This window comes from Dendrobates tinctorius, unplaced genomic scaffold (assembly GCF_039654945.1).
Source record: "Dendrobates tinctorius isolate UK_male_01 unplaced genomic scaffold, ASM3965494v1 ptg000254l, whole genome shotgun sequence".
NCBI classification, from domain to species: domain Eukaryota; kingdom Metazoa; phylum Chordata; class Amphibia; order Anura; family Dendrobatidae; genus Dendrobates; species Dendrobates tinctorius.
The window spans coordinates 7,706,375-7,725,577 of NW_027361921.1; the positions used below are offsets into that span (position 1 = coordinate 7,706,375).

The 19,203-nt window shown below is 40.7% G+C and overlaps 1 protein-coding gene across 1 annotated transcript in view; it reads left to right on the forward strand.

The window, feature by feature from the left end:
* VPS16 (VPS16 core subunit of CORVET and HOPS complexes) overlaps positions 1-19,203 on the forward strand; it is a 325,784-nt gene that overhangs the window by 149,928 nt on the left and 156,653 nt on the right. Inside the window, exon 12 of the mRNA XM_073558129.1 lies at positions 11,303-11,434. Within this exon, the coding sequence (XP_073414230.1) occupies positions 11,303-11,434 (132 nt within the window). The remainder of the gene's footprint in view (positions 1-11,302; positions 11,435-19,203) is intronic.

The following is a 19,203-nucleotide window of genomic DNA, read 5'->3' on the forward strand; positions in this document are numbered from 1 at the left end:
AACAAATCGGACATTGATGACAAAATAGTTCACTCTGTGACGTGTGCAGGCATCCATTTTAAGAAACAGAAAGCGTCCCTTGAGAGTTTTTTTAAGTTCTTCCTTTTGTTTAAAAGCTTCTTCGATTACTAATTTTCTAATACTCTCTCTCTCCAGAGAAACACCAAGCTTGCAGGCCATTTCCCCATTCAGACACATAAAAGCTGGTCGTGAAAATAATGAAATAGGCACACTATCCTTTACAACAAGCTCTATGATCTGTTTTTTAAATGTATCTACTGTCATTGTCACAGTAACTTTGTCACTGACAAAATATCTTGCAACTGATGGCTGCAAAGTTCTCTGCTCCTTTGTTTGGCTGGAAGAGCTGGGCACTGGTTCATTGGTTTGGATGCAGTCTTTCTCATCCACTGCTTCTGGATGAAAGCACTGTAAATGTCTCTTTAGATTAGAAGCTCTGGTAGGAGCATTTTTATCTTTGCCTGAATATGCACTCATCTTGGCTTCACAGCATTTGTTTTCGTCTGGATCATTTGTCATACACTGACAGACATAATGTTTTCTATCTTGAGTGATGGTGAAATGTTCAAATACAGCTGATTTAATGTGATGCTTCTTTGACATTCTCAGGTTTTTAATTCTGCATTCACAATCCAAATGACAATTGTTTTTCCTAAAAACAATTGTACAAAATTATTGCCAGGTCGTACAACTGACATAGTGGTCAGTAATACTGTTATTATTCCTCATGTACTCACAGTTAATTGATGCAAAGCTTGTTGAAAGGATAATACTTCTTACAGTCTTCCTCTTCTGAGTAGCAGGCAGCTGTGAGATGCTTGGAAGACGCACACCTAGTATGATCTAGTCTAGTGGAGGAGCTTTACTACTAAGAATTTGCAACACATTTTCACTTTCAGTTTCATACATTGTAAGTAGGGGGGTTGGGGCAGCATGAGGTTAACCAAGTATAAGATTAGATAAGGGCAGTGGAGAACAGTGACACACAAGAAGTAAGAAATGTCTCTATCTTATCACTGTTGTTCATAGTTTGATAGAACATATATATTTGAGTAACATTTATAAAATTCATATGAAAGTTCAATTATGAAATATTAATACATTTTTTTTTTAAAGCTGGAGTCGGTACATTTCTACCGACTCCGACTCCAACCAAAACTAACTCCGACTCCACGACTCCGACTCCGACTCCACAGCCCTGATGGCTTCTACAGAGCCCTGATCGCAGCATCAAGTCTTTGCGTTAGTTCTGTCATTAGCCAATCATATTTATTTAAAATCTGGTTCATTTTTATTAACAAAGTTTTTTTAACATTTACAACACAAACCGTTGCAAGTAGAAAAAAAAGTGACTGAAATAGAAAATACAAAATTTATACCTTCCGTTTACATATATCAACATATCTTATTAATAAAAGGTTACATCATTACAGCAATTTTGCCAGTGCATTTTGTGTCTTAGATTAACACCACCAACGATTATCTAGTCCTAAGAATACTATTTGACTGAGGACATCCGAGGGATAAGAATGAGCCTGCGGTCTAAGGAAATGAAATAAAATCAGAATTCATTAAATTACATTATAAGGAGTGAGAGTTGGTTCACCTTGCAGTAACACTGGTGATGGAAGACCCAGCACATTTATCCATTGTTTCCAAACCTTATAAAACTTTTGTAATGCGTTTCTCTTTAGGCCTGTTTCACACTTCCGTTTGTCTCCATCAGTCAAGATCCGCCGTTTTGCAAAAAAAACGGATCCGCCATTTTTTTTTTGGCGGATCCGTTTTTTCCCCTTAGACTTGCATTACCGGCGGATGTTGATGGATGGGCATCCGTTGGATCCGTTTTTTTTCGGATACGCCAAGATTTTGGCGTCTGCTGACAAGACTGGACTGACAATGCAGCGTTTTTCTGGCTGGCCGGATCCGCACTTTACACTGCGCATGCCCAGCAGAATTGCGTTTGCAGTAAATTTAACCCTAAATCCCGATCTGGCGGCTGAGGAAAAATTCTCTCTCTCTCTTTTTCTCTCCTCCCCAGACAGTGGTTACTTTAAATTTCTTCCTTCGCCGGATCCGTCAGAAAAACGGTCCGGTGCCACACATTGATGTCCGTACGCAGACGGATCCATTTTCCGCCATTTTGGCGGATTAAAACTGACAGAAAAAAATGATGTGTGAAACAGGCCTTAGATACATTCCCCTCTCCAAACATATAGTAACATAGTTAGCAAGGCCGAAAAAAGACATTTGTCCATCCAGTTCAGCCTATATTCCGTCAGAATAAATCCCCAGCTTTACGTCCTTCTAAAGAACCTAATAACTGTAAGATACAATATTGTTACACTCCAGGAAGACATCCAGGACTCTCTTGAACCCCTCAACTGAGTTCGCCATCACCACCTCAGGCAGGGAATTCCAGATTCTCACTGCCCTAACAGTAAAGAATCCCCTTCTATGTTGGTGGAAAAACCTTCTCTCCTCCAGACGCAGAGAATGCCCCCTTGTGGCCATCGCCTTCCTTGTTATAGACAGAACCTCGGAGAGATATTTGTATTGTCCCCTCAAATACTTATACAAATTAGATCGGCCCTCAGTTGTCTTTTTTCTAGACTAAATAATCCTAATTTTGCTAATCTCTCTGGGTATTGTAGTTCCCCCATCCCCTTGATTAATTTTGTTGCCCTCCTTTGTACTAGCTCTAGTTCCAATATATCCTTCCTGAGCATCGGTGCCCAAAACTGTACACAGTACTCCATGTGCGATCTAACCAGGGATTTGTACAGAGGCAGTATAATGCTCTCATCATGTGTATCCAGAACTCTTTTAATGCACCCTATGATCCTGTTTGCCTTTGCAGCCGCTGCCTGGCACTGGCTGCTCCAGGTAAGTTTATCATTAACTAGGATCCCCAAGTCCTTCTCCATGTCAGATTTACCCAGTGGTTTCCCATTCATTGTTTAATGGTGATATTGATTCCTCGTTCCCATGTGTATAACCTTACATTTATCAATGTTAAATCGCATCTGACAACTTTCGGCCCAAGTTTCCAACTTATCCAGATCCATCTGTAACAGAATACTATCTTCTCTTGTATTGACTGCTTTACATAGTTTGTATCATCTGCAAATATCGATATTTTACTGTGTAAACCTTCTACCAGATCGTTAATAAATATGTTGAAGAGAATAGGTCCCAACACCGACCCCTGCGGTACCCCACTGGTCACAGCCAACCAGTTAGAGAATATACCATTTATAACCACCTTCTGCTTTCTATCACTAAGCCAAATATTTAGAATTGAGAGTCCTCAGTGGTTGATACCTTTTAATGGCTAACTGAAAAGATGGTAACACACTGCAAGCTTCAGGTCTCTTCATCAGGCAAAGACTAATACAACATCTGAAGAGTCACATATTTATGCAGAAAACAGCACAGAAATAACGCAATAGATAAGACAAGTGAGTGAAGCAGAATTGTCATTCTGGGAGAGGGATAAACATAAATATTGGAACAGTTCATAGATAAGGAGTCTGGATGTTTTACTGTCCGCTGATTGGGGTCTGGTTCTGTGTTGTGTGATGTCCCCAGAAGGGCTGAAGAGCAAATTCCTTAATTGATGTAAAAAGACATAAATCCATGTGACACATTCCTTCCTGCACTGAATGTGTCAAAGGTTGTCATAAATTTATACTCCCAGACCCTCCTGTCTCTCTGAGATTTGAAGTTACCTTTTAATACAAGTAATTTAATGTCCATCATGCTATGACCGTGGATACAAAAATGTTTTGCCACAGGTAGATCCATTCTTTTTTCTCTTATTGTGTGGCGATGAGAATTCATCCTTGTTCTCAGTCTTTGCCCTGTCTCCCCCACATACAGCCCCCCCAGTTGGACATTTAGTACAAATAATTCAGCTGCATCACATCTAATGTGGTGTACTTAAAGTATCTGGGATCTTGTAGTCCTGATGTGAGTTTGGGATCTTAATCTTCTCCGTGGTCATTATAATGGACAGGTTTTAGATTTTTTTCTGGTTGCAAGGAATGGTTCCTGCAGCTGTTGGAGAGGACAGGGAGCTTCTGACAATGATGCTTCTTAAATTTGGGGGCTGCCTAAAACACAGCAGTGGGGGGTCTAGAAATATGGATTGTAATCGGGCATCTTTTTGTAGTAAAGGTTGTAATGTCCGTGCAGCTCACCTTAGCACCTCCAGATTTGGATTGTAGGTGACCACTAGAGGCACCCGGTTATTTTCATCTGTAGCTTTGAAATGTAGCAGGTGATTCCTTGACATTCTGGTGGCTCTTGTAGTTTGGTTTTCAATTGTTTTTGAATGGTAGCCCTGATTCAAAAAGGTCTTTCTGAGGTGACCAAGATGTTTGTCTCTATCCATGGGGTTGGAACATATGATTGTATCTGATGGCTTGGCTGTAGACAATAGAGGGCGATTCCATAGTAACTTACGTTACATTCACAATCCAAAAACTGAGTTAATAATGGCTACAGACTGTTCTTTGAAGGCAGGCACAAAAATGAGTGAATGTATATTGTACATTAAACTATTCTCAATAGAGTTCAACACAGTTTGATTTTTTAACAATACAAATAAATACAAAACAGTGTTATTACTTGGTAACTTATGTTACACAAAAAGGGAAGGTAATTGTCCATAACATGAGACTGCCATATTTTCTGTTCTTGTAAATGGGGGAGAAGCACTATTTTTATTGTATTAAAACACCATAGTCCAATCAACTTTAACAAATTTATTTTAACAACTCAAGTTAAATGCAACAGTTTTTATTACAAGAAATGTAGGTAAGTTACGTTACAACTCAATATAGTAACTTACGTTACAAAACAAAGAATGTGTTCAACTTTGTCAGTGTTCATATTTAAGAAGGCAAACTGACTTTGTTTAGACAAAACATAGGCTGCATGTGAATTCATTGGTGTGAACTACATATGTAGACTAAAATTTAGTATAAAAATGTAATCAATCAATATTAATACTTCAGTTGTCAACATTTTTGCAGAGTGGAAATTTTGATTACAAAATACGACCGCTGATCAATTAAATAATGTAGACTAAATTTTAATCTAGCCCTACATATGTGGTCCAGTCCAATGAATTCAGACACAGCTAATGAAGAACTTCAACAAGGATGTAAACTTTTGCTCACTGCTCATTTAACTTCCTGGCTAATCAAAAAATTCCCAAATGTTCCTAGAACCCATTTTCAGGGGAGGATCAACCTTTCTTAAAATTTGACAGACAAAAATTTCATCATGTTTAGATGGCCATTTCCAGGTATTTTTTGTTGAGGAGAGCCTTAAGATCAAATACTTAATTAACCTCAAGACATAAGAGATTGAGAGGAACTGCCCAAAAGTGTATTATCTCGCCTTACATGAGCTTTTTCAGATCAAAGTGTGACACTAAAAATGGCTGCCATTTCCTGTTTTTCACCACACACCACGTGCTCATGGATCTGGAATTTTCTGTTTTCACACACCATGTGCTCCATGGATCCACCCACGACGGCGCCCACTCTGATGACCTCATGGACCAACCTAGCCTGATGACCTCATGGATCCGCCCATGGACTAGCTCACTACCCAACCCACTAACCAATGGAATACATCAGAACACTCCCATTTTAGAGTTAACCAAGCCCCCTCACAGGGGATATATGAATCTATGTTTGAATCAATAAAGCTCTCTCTCTCTTGGAGCTTTGCCATAGATTGATCATAGAAGTTACATCCGACTGTGTGATGTGATTCTTTTAGTGCGCACTGATCAATACCCTTTGGGCCAGGAGCAGGCAACTAGTGAACATTTCTTATTGTTCAACCTAACATTTTTATTCTTGCCATAGGGTTTGATGGTTTTCACTTTCATCTCATTGCGTGCAACCTCAGTAACCACTCCACGATACTTTCTGCCATCATACATTACTTCAACCCAGTCATCAGCTTTGTATTCAATATCAGGCTACTTGCAGTTATTAGCATTGTAATAGACCATGTTTTTAGAGGTTCTAAAGCCAATAAATTTGCCTGCAAAATACCCTATGGCATGAAATTTGGAAATTCCTTCAACAGGCTTTGCATTGCTTACCAACTTCTTTAAATCCAGAGCCAAATTTCTGTAATCAATCTCAGTGTTGCGTATGTCTAGGACCTCTACATTCTTCAGTTCGTTTGAAGCTTTGAAATTGAATTGAAAGGCCGGTAACTTACATTGAAAAGCTGAAGTAACTTACATTACAAAGCTGATGATAACTTACGTTACAATAAGTTTACTTCATACAGAAACTGTGAAACTTTTAGCAGCAACATGAAACTTAGTGAATAGTTAATACATTATGCAATATAAGAACTCTGAAAGTTACAACTTAATTTATGCTTAGTTCTCAATCCTACAAAAACTTTTTATCTTTTTGGTAGCTTTACATTACTGAGAAAATGTCTACAATGGATATGTGCAAAATTTCTGGTAAACAATCTTACAGAACCAAAGATGATATAGTATTTTGGTTTCCTAACAGTACTTTTATATTTATGAACTTAAGTTATGCATGTTGCTAGTTAATAGTAATCCACTTACCAATATAGCCTGCTACTATATGATTCCAGTAAGAACAGTAGGTGTTCACATGCAACCCTCTGCCATCTTGGAAATATATGGAATTTGAAAGAAACAGTGTTGCCACCTTATGTCATGTGTAATGAAGTACCAACCTACAAAAAATTAACTATTTCCAAAATATTTGAACATTTTGAAAATATTCCTTCTCAGCATGGAATCGCCCTAGAGTTTTTTATTTGTTTTGGATGGAAGCTGTCCCATTTAATGTATCTTGGACGGTCGATTGGCTTCTGATACACGGATGTCTCTATTTCACTGTTCTTTAGCTTATTGATGGTGTCTAAAAAGATAATTTCAGTGCTGGAGTAGTTGAGTGTTAAGTTAATGGTGGGATAAAATTAATTAAACTGTTCGTGGCACGTCTTTAGCTGTTGCTCAGACTCCGTCCAGATGATTGAAATATCATCAATATAGCGGTAGTAGGTCAGTGGCCTGATGGGACATGAGGGCAAAAAGTTGCTTTCAATCTTGGCCATGAAAAGGCTTGCATATTGTGGAGCCATTTTACTTCCCATAGCCATGCCAGTCTCCTGTAGATAGCTCTTGTCAAATTCAAAGTAATTGTGGGTGAGGATGAATTTTGTGAGTTTCACCACAGAATCAGCATAACTCCCGGTGTTTTCCATGCAGACTTTGCAGGCATTTAATCCATCCTGGTGTGGGATATTAGAGTACAAAGATTGCACATCCATCACTAAGCCAGTTACCCGTTTACACACCTTGCCCCAGACCCAGCATTCTCATTTTGTGTACCAACCTCTTGTGTGGCACGGTATCAAAAGCTTTGGAAAAATCAAGATATACCACGTCCAGTGACTCACCTTGGTCCAGTCTATAGCTTACCTCTTCATAAAAACTGATTAGATTGATTTGACAGGAGCGATTCCTCATGCTGATGCCATGCTGATATGAAGTTAAATAGTTATTCTCATTGAGATAATCCAGAATAACATCCCTCAGAAACCCTTCAAATATTTTACCAACAATAGAGGTTAGACTTATTGGCCTATAATTTCCAGGTTATGTTATATTGTTAATTTTCTTCTTTAGCTCTCGAATAGTTGGGGAGCAGGATCTGGCCAGTGGTATGCTAACAATTTCCTAGCATGATATAATTTATTTGAAATACCCAGACTTAATGGAGAGTCTAGATCGGTTCCCTGTTCCTAGAGACCCAAGACACGCATTAACGAATTTGGTTGTATTTGGATGCTATAAACTTGCCCCACAAGATATGACATTCTTCCAATAGTTTTCAATATTCCCATATCATATACATAACATGTGCATCTCCCTGCCCATATCTCGGGCACAATGCATCCTGTTCAACATCAATTTTATACAACAGACTAGTCATTATATAGACTCTATGCAAAACAAAAAGCTAGGATAACCTCTGTCCCTCGGACATGGCCAGCCTAGGGGTTTGTTCCAGAAAATCCACCAATTGGTACTCTGTCTTGGCCCAAAACTTTTTCCCATTTCGACCTAACCTGCACAGGAAATTTATCTAGGTATGATGGCAAAAGTTTATTTTATAACATAGATATGATACCCTAAGTCTGAATCTTCCAGAGGTATGTTCCTACAGTCAGTAAACGCTGCAGTTTGGACACTGCGTACATCTGCAGCGTCCAGATGTTACAGCATAGTAGATGGGATTTCAAGAAATCCCATGTCCGCTTTGCGTCCACAGATGCCCGAAGCTCACCCATGGAGACGGATATACAGCACGTCTTTCCAGACCGCAGCATGTCAATTTATCTTGTGGAGATGCGAGTCTCTGCAAGATAAATATCACCCTGCACTGTATTGGACGCGGTGAATCCACATGATTCAGTGAACACATGCGCAATCACCTGCGTTCAAAAGCTGGCAGCGCTTTGAGCGTAGCAGACGTGCTGCGTCCAAAACGCTGCCGATTACTGACCGTGGGAACGTACCCTTAAGCAGTTTAGTGAGACAATACCTTTGCTCAATTTTAATAGCGACTAAATTTACTTGTTATCCAAAAGCATGTCTCAATCATAAATATTCATAGAAGGCTTTATGTGAGATTCCAAATTCAGTTTGAATTTGATCAACTTTTAAATGTTATTTTGAAATAATTGGGACAACAGAATTATTCCCTTATTCTCCCACGTTTTGAAGTCTGTACGATTTTGTATCTCCACCAAAACTGGATTACGCCAAAGGGAATAATATTACCTACATACTGATTATGCCCAATATTTTTTTTCCCTCTATCTAATACCTTGAAGATCATAGCAAGTGTTGGATGCTTCACTTTGTTGATTTGTAGACCTCCTACCTCTAGAGATCCTACAGGGTTTTTCCCATCTTGTGCACTGTTTTACCAACCGCCCCCCTATATCCTATGTCTCTTCTGTCCCTCACCCTCTAAAATGTTGAATTTGTGATGCAATGTAATACACTCATGGATTTAGTATTGCCAAGCCCCCATCCCCTTTCTCCCTCTAAAGTTTCACTAATCTAATCCTCGCATTTTATTTCTTCCAAATCAGTTTCTAAACAAGGTATTAATCTTATTGAGAAATTGCCTATGTATCTGTATAGGAGCATTATTTAAGAGGTAGAGAAGCTGTGGCTTCAACACCATTTTAATCAGATTAGCTATACCAGTGACAGACTGCAGAAGGCTGCATCAGGTGTTATCCTTAGTTCTCAATTGGGCTAGCAGGGGTTCTAAATGAAGGGATTGGTATACCATTGGTATACTAATATTTATCTTCAGATATTTAAACTTATCTACCACTGGGATCTGTAATTGTAGAGTTATAAACTCCGGAGAGAGAAGATCCACTGACATCAGAGCGGACTTTGACCAATTTTTCAGAAGCCCGAACCACTTTCCATATTCCCTAATAATATTCATGGCCTGTATTGTAGAAGTTTGAAGCTCTACTAAATTAAGAAGTAGGTCGTCGGCAAAGAGGGATACTCTGTTCAATATGTCCATGTGTAAATCCACTTTTTTCCCTGGAGGATCGAAGCAATTCCACCAATGGCTAGAGCAAGCAGTAACTGGGAGAGAGGACACCCCTGCTGAGTACCTCTTTCCATCCATTAACTCAAATTTTTGCTGTTGGAGAAACATACAGTAGTTTAGACCTCCTTCTCTCCTACATACTTATTTGCTCCTCACCCTATCACCTCCAAGGCTTCTCACGAATATCCCCCATCTTCTGGAATTCTGTGCCCCAACATGTCCGATTATCCACCACATTTGGATCCTTCAGACGGAACCTGAAAACCCATCTCTTCAAAAAAGCTTACAACGCTGCCACCTCAACACCATCAGAGCTACTGCAACCCCCAACCTACTGTCTCCTCCATAATCCTGTAGAATGCAAGTCCTCAAGGGCAGGGTCCTCTTCCCTCTGTACCAGTCTATCATTGTTAGTTTGTCTACTGTACGTGATATTTGTATTTTGATGTAACCCTTTCTCATGTACAGCACCATGGAATCAATGGTGATATATAACTAAATAATAAAGTAGAAGTACCGTAGCTTTAATTTGCCACAGCTGTGACTTTATAACTGGATGTCCCTCAAGAATTTATTAAAAGATGGGAAGAAAACTGGAAGAGGACTGCCGAGAGTACTACAGTGACATCAAGGGAGCTGCAGAATTTCTGGCTATTACTGGATGTGACAAAAATTTCTCGTATTCTTTATTTGTTTGGACTGTGGAGTAGGGTGGCAAGACAGATACTTTTCTTACAAAGAATAACATTCAAACCCGGATAGGTTTTGCCAAAAACTATATCAAGTCTGGCAAAAGCATGTGGGAAAATGTGTTGATGAGACCAAAATTAAACTTTTGACTATAATTTCAAAAGGTATGTTTGACACACAGCCAACACTGGGCATTATCAAATGAACACCATACCCGCATTATAGCATTGTGCTTTGCTTTGTTTTTTGAAGATGGATCTTGAGCTTAGTCAGGGTGGAGAAAATTATGAACTCTTCAGACTTCTGCTAAAAGCTAAATATGAAGAAGAATTTCACCCATCAACATAACAATCCTAAAGATAACTAAAAATAAACAAAAGAATGGCTTTTCATGAAGAACATTACAGCTTTTGCATGGCGCAGCTAGAGCTCAGACCTACCGTAAATTTAATTGACAATCTGTGGGTTGACCTGAAGAGGGCTGAAGACAGTAGATGCCGTCGCAATCTGACAGAATTACAGCGCTATTGCAAGAAAGAGTGGGCAAAGATTGCCAATTCTATATGTACTATGCTGGTGGACTGAATGCAGTCATAAATGTAAAGGGTACTTCAAGAAAGTATTAATTTCAGTGTTTACGTATTTATGCAATCACATTGTTTTGGTTCTATATTTATCTTTTTCCACCTAAAAAAAAAAAAAAAATCAGTTTATTTTTCAATTGAATTGTAAAGATTATGGGTGACATTAAAGTGGGAAGAAGTTCTGAAATTTCTCTTCTTGGAATGATTTTTTTTTTCTACAAAACCCTGACGTTTTAATAGGGGAATGTACTTTTTTTTTTTTTTTTTTTTTTTTTTTTATAAATGCTAAATTAACCCAATAATTGTGTTGTAAAAATGTTCACGTTGTCTAATTTCTAGAAAGAAAGTCAGAAGGCTGATGACTACCTTCGTGAGATAAAGGACCAAAACCTACTTCCTGTAGCTGTATCGAAATGCATTGAAGCAGCTGGTTATGAACATTCAGCAGAAATGCAAAAATCATTGCTAAGGGTAAGCTGAATTTTTTTTTTCCAGGAAAAGACCGTACAATAGATACACCTTCTTAAGTAGTAACAATAATGAAAAAAGGGGGTCATGATGTCTTATATCCATATAGGAATATTTTATCCACATAACTTAAAGGAACATCATTAAAAAACATGGCAAACACAGACCTAAAAGACCTATTATACAGGTAAAGTTACCAACATTGCAGGAAGCCATAGACCCCACCACACCCGACGTACGTTTCGCTATTGAAAGCTTTGTCCAGTGGGTAGTTATATGTATTGATGTAGGGACTATATATCACTAATAATTTTGGTAGAATCTGTTAGGATTCCCCCTTAGTTATTGAGCTCATCATTATTTGGGTGTCTTCTTGTATAACTATTTATATGATCATGTGATAGGAATAATTACCGTAGTCTTTGTTAAATACTTAGACCTCTAAGCGCTATAGCAGAGCATTATATATTTTTATACAGGTATACCCACCTTTTTTCCTCTATTTGTACTCCCCTGCTTATATTACATTTCATATACTTTTGCATTATATTGTTTTTAATGAATTGTTCTTATAAATATATTTTAGCCTTCTATATAGCCTCATCTTTGTAAGTGTTTATAACTCAAACCGTGCATGGTACAGAAATGACGTTTCGGTCCAACTGTCCTTCCTCAGATAAAGCTGTAACTCCTGGACTGTAGTGATGAGGGATAGTATGTGTAACAACTAGGAGAGGCGTGCTTCCAAGAGTGGACCCTCTGGGTCGTGGCATTGAACCTCCAGGTGAAGAGTCCTGAGGAGATCATTTGCATATTCCCAGTGCCTTCTGGGATAAGTGAAGAGTCTCCGCGAGCTCAACGATCACTGGATTTTGGCTGTTGCAGCTGAGAAGAGGAAATCTGTAAACCGCGCGCCGATTTTGGCTCGTTTTTCATCGTTTTGAAATCTCAATATGGAAGAGGCTAGGAGCCATTTGGCGAGCTGCATTTCTTGCTACTTGTTCACAGACTTAACAGTGGAAAAGCCAAACTTCACATGCCACAAATGCAAGCTTGTGTCCCTGTTGGAGGAAAAGTTGCAAAATCTCGAAGAGAGGTTAACCACATTGAAGATCATTAAGGAAGGTGAAGAGTTCTTAGACAGAGCAGAATTATCTCTTCATGTTACAGAAAGAGAAGTAATTCGAAGTGCACCTGAAGAAACAGAGGAATGGAAGTATGTGACCCAGAGAAGCAGGAGGATCGGGAAGCAGTCAGCACCCATACTTCTCAGGAACCAGTACAAGGCTCTCATGCAGGAGAACGATGAAGAAATACATCAGGATAAGACTTTGCCCACAAACAGCAACCTTGTACGCCTTCAGAATCCTCCTGGATGGAGAAAGAAAGAAACATGTTGTGAAGAAGAAACGGAGAGTGGTGGTCATGGGGGATTCCCTGTTGAGAGGGACAGAGGCCGCTATCTGCAGACCGGATATAACTTCAAGAGAAATGTGCTGTCTTCCAGGTGCAAAAATTAAAGATGTGTCTGACAGGATATCAGGACTCTTCAGACCTACAGATGACTACCCATTCCTGCTAATACATGTGGGGACAAATGACACAGCAAGAAACGACCTGGAAACCATCTGCAGTGACTTTGAAAACTTAGGCAAGAAAGTGAAAGAACTGGGAGCGCAGGTGGTCTTCTCTTCCATCCTCCCAGTAGATGGCCATGGAACAAGGAGGTGGAATAAGATTCTGCTGGTGAACAACTGGCTACGTTGATGGTGCCGTCAGCAAGGATTTGGATTTCTGGATCACGGAGTGAATTACCTATACGATGGACTACTTGCTAGAGATGGGGTGCACCTTACGGAGACTGTAAAACATGTATTTGGAAGTCATCTTGCTACACTCATCAGGAGAGCTTTAAACTAGAACAATGTGGGAAGGGAAGCAGAAGGCCAGAAAAAGCCATACACCTGACACATGCTATTGAGAACTCTGCTATTAGAAATGGGAGGAAAGAACAAAGACAAAAAAATTCTAAATAATAAAAATATTGGAGAAAGAGATACCAATCACAGACTAAAATGTTTCATTACTAATGCACAAAGCATGGGCAACAAACAAGGAGAACTGGAACTACTAACACAGGAAAAGAAATATGTCATTGGAATCACTGAAACTTGGTGGGACAATACACATGATTGGAATACAAGGCTAGAAGGATACAACTTATTTGCGAGAAACAGACTTGATAAACGAGGAGGAGGTGTCGCATTGTATGTTAGAAACACGTATATCTGCACAGAGATTGAAGCTTCAGAGACTGGGAGTTCTGTGGAAACTGTTTGGGTAAGAATACAAGGACAGAACAATGGAAAGGACACCATTGTAGGCATTTACTACAGGTCGCCTGTGCAAGCTGAAGATATGGATGAACTCTTTATGCATCAAATGGCCAAGTTCTCCAAAAAATATGACATAGTTGGTGTGGGAGATTTCAGCTATAAACCAGACAGGCCTAAATGCATCTGCACTAATACAAGGTGCAGCGGACCCAAGTAAAATGGCAGCTGCACAGGTGCATAAATACCAAATGAAACAGCCAGCCTACAATCAGGGATTGGCCGTGTTGTACACCAGTGCAGAAGAAATAATCCGCATGTGGCAGTGTTCACACAGGGAATGCAGGGCTTCTGGTTTCACAACCTCTTAACACCATATAGGGGGGCTGCCAGTGCCAACTAGGATGCATCCCGTGTGAACAGAGGCCACAAGTTTGCAGAACCATTTGGGCCCAACTGCACCCTGAAAGAAATCTAAAAAGTGCACAAAAAACATATCAATATATGTAAGGTATTGGTTGATATTAAGGCCTTAATACGGAAGCTGGCAAACTGCGTCAAAGTTCCTTACACGTGCCAGTCCTACTCTAACATGAAAACCTCAAAAAGAGGAAAAAATCCTCCAAAAAATTCAGATACAAACGAGACAGGCCTAAATGCATCTGCACTAATACAAGGTGCAGAGGACCCAAGTAAAATGGCAGATGCACAGGTGCATAAATACCAAATGAAACAGCCAGCCTACAATCAGGGATTGGCCGTGTGGTACACCAGTGCAGAAGAAATAATCCGCATGTGGCAGTGTTCACACAGGGAATTTATTTATGCACCTGTGCAGCTGCCATTTTAAGTTCAGATAAGAGCGACCAGAATGGTGACCGGTCTGCAAACCCTGTCTTATGAGGAAAGGTTGCATGATTTGGGAATGTTTAGCTTGCAAAAGAGAAGACTGAGAGGAGACTTAATAGCTGTCTACAAATATCTCAAGGGCTGTCACATTGTAGAAGGATCATCTTTATTCTCATTTGCACAAGAAAAGACTAGAAGCAATGGGATGAAACTGAATGGGAGGAGACACAGATTAGATAATAGAAAAAAAAAAACTTTTTGACAGAGTGATCACTCAGCTGCCACGAGAAGTAGTGAGTTCTCCTTCAATGGAAGTCTTCAAACAGAGGCTGGACAGACATCTGTCTGGGATGATTTAGCGAATCCTGCATTTAGCAGGGGGTTGGACCAGATGGCCCAGGAGATCCCTTCCAACTCTACGATTCTATGATTCTCCCCTGGGTGAGCTATCCAAATGGAACCGACCCCTATACAGGGATTGTTAGGGGCAGGCCCAGGGGATTCAAGTGCCTTGACAGCCAGTATCAAGAGGGTGGCTCAATGGGAAGTAAACTATAGTGCTCAGGACAGAGGGAACTAGAAGACAGATGGGGTGTACCAAAATGGAACACGGAGGGACAGGGACAGGAGGGAGGCAGAAGCCGGAGACCAGGACCCAAGGGTTAAAGGAACTATGGAACGGAGCAGGAACAGAAAACCACCAGGAACAGATGGAGAAGACTGGGGCTGTAGGAGACACAAAAGGAGAAAACAGCCACAAGGCAGACAAGGGCACAGGAAAAAACATACAGGCGGGAGCCTAAGTACTTGTACGGGGTTGTATTGCCAACTGTTTAGTAATAAGGTTCGGATACGGCTTTAAAGAAGGCTACTACTTGGATATAACACAATTTTATTATACAATGATTATAAAACACCAAATTAATGGAATGGCAGATATAATATTACCCTGTCTTGTTTACATAGAGAAATAAGCATCAATACATTACCAGGTAGCATTGCAACATCACTTCTCCACTGGAGGGACCCCACAGTGTCAGTGAGAAGGAAAATCTTGTCATCACAGAAACCGTGCACCCACGATAGCTTCTGGAAAATGTCCCTACCTCACTGACACAGGTCCACCTTTTTATACACAATATTCCCACATTCCCTCTGTGCAGTATGCTGAGTCATCAGAATCTGGAAACTGCACAAGACTTCAAGGTCTGTTTGCTATAGCCTCTTAGTGTGTTTGCACCAACCAGAGATTTGTTTGACAATAGTATGTCAACCTAGACTCTGTTTGCCTCTGGTCAACTTGTCAAAGTTGCAAAGTTCAACATATGTTGCTTGTTGCAAAGTTAACTCTTCATGCTCATAGCATAATGCTCTAAGATGGTGGCATGACTTCCATAATCACCTATTCTGAAAACTGGATACCTATGTAATTCAGACACACACTCAAACATGTCAAGATATGTATCACAATCGTTCCTCGATTATGGATGTCATGCACCACCCAATATTGACTATTATTGAGCACAAGACTTCCTTGTTCAAGCAGCATAAATATTCATTATCTATACAGTTGTTATTCCTATTGTCCTAGCTTATATGTAAGAATATACCACACAACTCTTATATTAGAATACCGCACAGAATTAGTTGGAAAGCTTCTTTCCATCAACCACCCCCAAGTGAAGGTATTCACTCAAAGCAAATATCACTTGTGTGCAAATCAGGATAAGGAATCTTTGAAACACAGAGCTTCAAAGACCACAGTGCAATTCCTTGTCTTATGGTATTGACACAGAGCAAACGCTTTGTGTCTCAGTATCAAAAGTCCAGATTACACCCTAGCATTGCAATATAGTGTTTGGATTCAAGCAACCATATTTCATATTTGCAATACTTTCTACCCTTGGTCTAATGACCACACTATATCAAAGCATATAAACAATATATTACAATATGTAGGCTATAAGATATCCATATTTCATATTAGCACCACAGGGGTATACGCAATAATCAGGTGCCTCAACTAAGGGAGGGCGGCCTGATATACCTGGCACCTTGACTCCATTGGCCAGGCAGTGCTTCCGGGTCAGAACACCGCAATTGTTAAAGGTACAGGCGATGCGCGCGGCCTAAGGCAAATACGCGAGACACGAAGTTCCGCCGCCGATCGCGAGACAGCGCAGGAGGAACATGCCGCGATCCCCATCCAGCAGCACGCCAGGACACAGGAGCGAGGAGGTGAGTAGTGGGGGACCGGGTGGCCACAGTCCTAGCCGTATGTAACAAAAGCTTAATTTCATGAGAACCATAGTTATGACAAAACTTCATCTATAACAAGGATAATTGATAGTGTAGCGTAGCACAGGCATGTTGTGACACTGTTACTATCTTGGGAAGCGCTCACATAACCTCTTATTTTCGCTATAGATGAAGTTTTGCCATACCTGTGCCATAACAAACTTTTGTTGAATACTGTCTCTCATCACTACAATCCAGGAGTTACCGCTTTATCCGATGAAGGCCCAAGTTGAACCGAAATGTTATTTTTGTACTTTGGACTGTTTGCGTTATAATTAGATACCCCTTGTACCACACATTTCTTTGAGTGCTGGATTTTACTCACTTCATGCTTGTTACTTTTGGTTTTGAGGAACTAACATCGAAGAATCTGCTAAAAAACAGTTTTTGAGTCAAGCTCAGCAGTGGATACGATGAACATATCAAATATCTACTGTAGATCATATAATTATTTGCCTACTAAACTAGTAAAGTATAAAATTAAAATATGCAGTAAAAAGGTTATGGCTAGCTGCTCATGGAAGAAATCGATCCTGCCCATATGGTGGATTTGTAAGGCTGCAGTGTATTTGGCACCTGTTCCCACACTACCACTGACTCATAGACTGCCTACTTGGCTGCACTGGCTCCTATTGAGAGGTGGGGAGTGAATCATTAACAACATAGTGCATTTGTCACGGGTGTGTCAGTTGTGACAGACAGTCTTCCTGGATGCGGCTGTAGAAGGGTCATTGCGATTAGCTCTACAAGCACCTTCTTGATTTTTGCATCTCTGTTATGGAGTAATATCCTTCTCCCTCTAGGACCCAATAGTTACCTCCACCAACTGCTGCTAATTAACACACCTTTGCTGAAGGTTTAAAGGCATTCACGTTCTTCAGCATGGTGCTGGTGTTTGATCAGTTTCCCTCTGTCTTGTTGGAAGTACTAGCTGTTGGCTAATGTCTTCTCGGAGTACTCTTGGAGGATTGCTGATGTGAGATCTCGGTGGTCTTCTCAAGCTAAGTGTATCCCCTTGTTCGTCCACCCTCTCTGTCTTTAGTTGTAGTGGGGGCTGACTAACCGTCTCCCCATCCCCTCCCTATCCAGGGCCTAACGCTATGGTCAGGCAGGGATTAGGTTCCTGCTCGGCGATAGGGTCGGAAACCTATGTAAGGACGTTTAGGTCAGACAAGGTGCTGTTAGATCTGCTTAGGGGTCTACACTTCCCACCTTCCCTAGGTTTGGGCTTCCCTCTCACTCTCGCCGTTGTTGAGCACCTTACTTCTCCCTCACCCAGTACTTTTCTGTAAACCTATATGGTGAATTAAGCCCCTGTGTACCACCAATAGTTTCCTTCCTGAGATCCTACCAGCAACATGTAGGAGGCATGCTCCACACAAGACCTAGACAGCTAGTTTCTGAGTCACTCTAGCAGAAACTCTCCCTGTTCTGAGATGAAGTGCCTTTGTGTGGTCCTCATGCATCTTAGTGGATTGTTAACCTTTAAACCGAGGTCAGACGAGCTGTGAAGGATGGCACTGAAGAGATCACGTAGAATCCCACCGCTGCCACATTTGAGGAACCTGCATTTCGCCACCTCGCCTTACATCACTATTACGTCAGACGGATCACGTAATGCAGTCTCCCCACTTTCACCAACGTGACGTTCAGCACCCCCTGGGAACGCGTAAAGTCAGCTTGGTACAGTTTTACACAGACACCCCCTGTCCGCACGGGCCCAGGGAGGCCTGGGGAGTGAGAGGATGTGTGGCCCACACAGTCACTGACATGACAGGCTGAGAGGCCCGTTTCACTAGCACTAGTGAAACAGAGCACTGCCAGCCCGGTAGGACTGCCACCAGTTCTTGGTTAGATATAAACCCTGTCCATTAATGGGATTATTTTGGCCCAGAAACCAGCCGCGGTAGCATGAGAAGTTAAACCGAGAAACAGATTTGTGGATTGAGGAAAAAAAAAGCAGCCAAGAGTAAATTCTATTTTGAATCGCCTTAAGGGCGCACTAGACAATACACTATATACATGATGGTTACACATATACAATGGTCAGATATGCAAATGCAGATAGTGGTAGGACACACGATATAAGCAGAATATACGGGTCAGATACCAGTAGATGAAATGCCTGGCTTTTGTGGGAGGGGCTGCCAGATGGGAGGCTTACGGTCCCCTCTGTTCCTTGACTTCTCCCCACATAAAATGTCCTGACATCCCCAGAGAAAAAAACAATAGGCCATTCTTTACATGAGCATTTAATCCCCTTGGATCACTCACCTCCTGCCCTCTGGACTC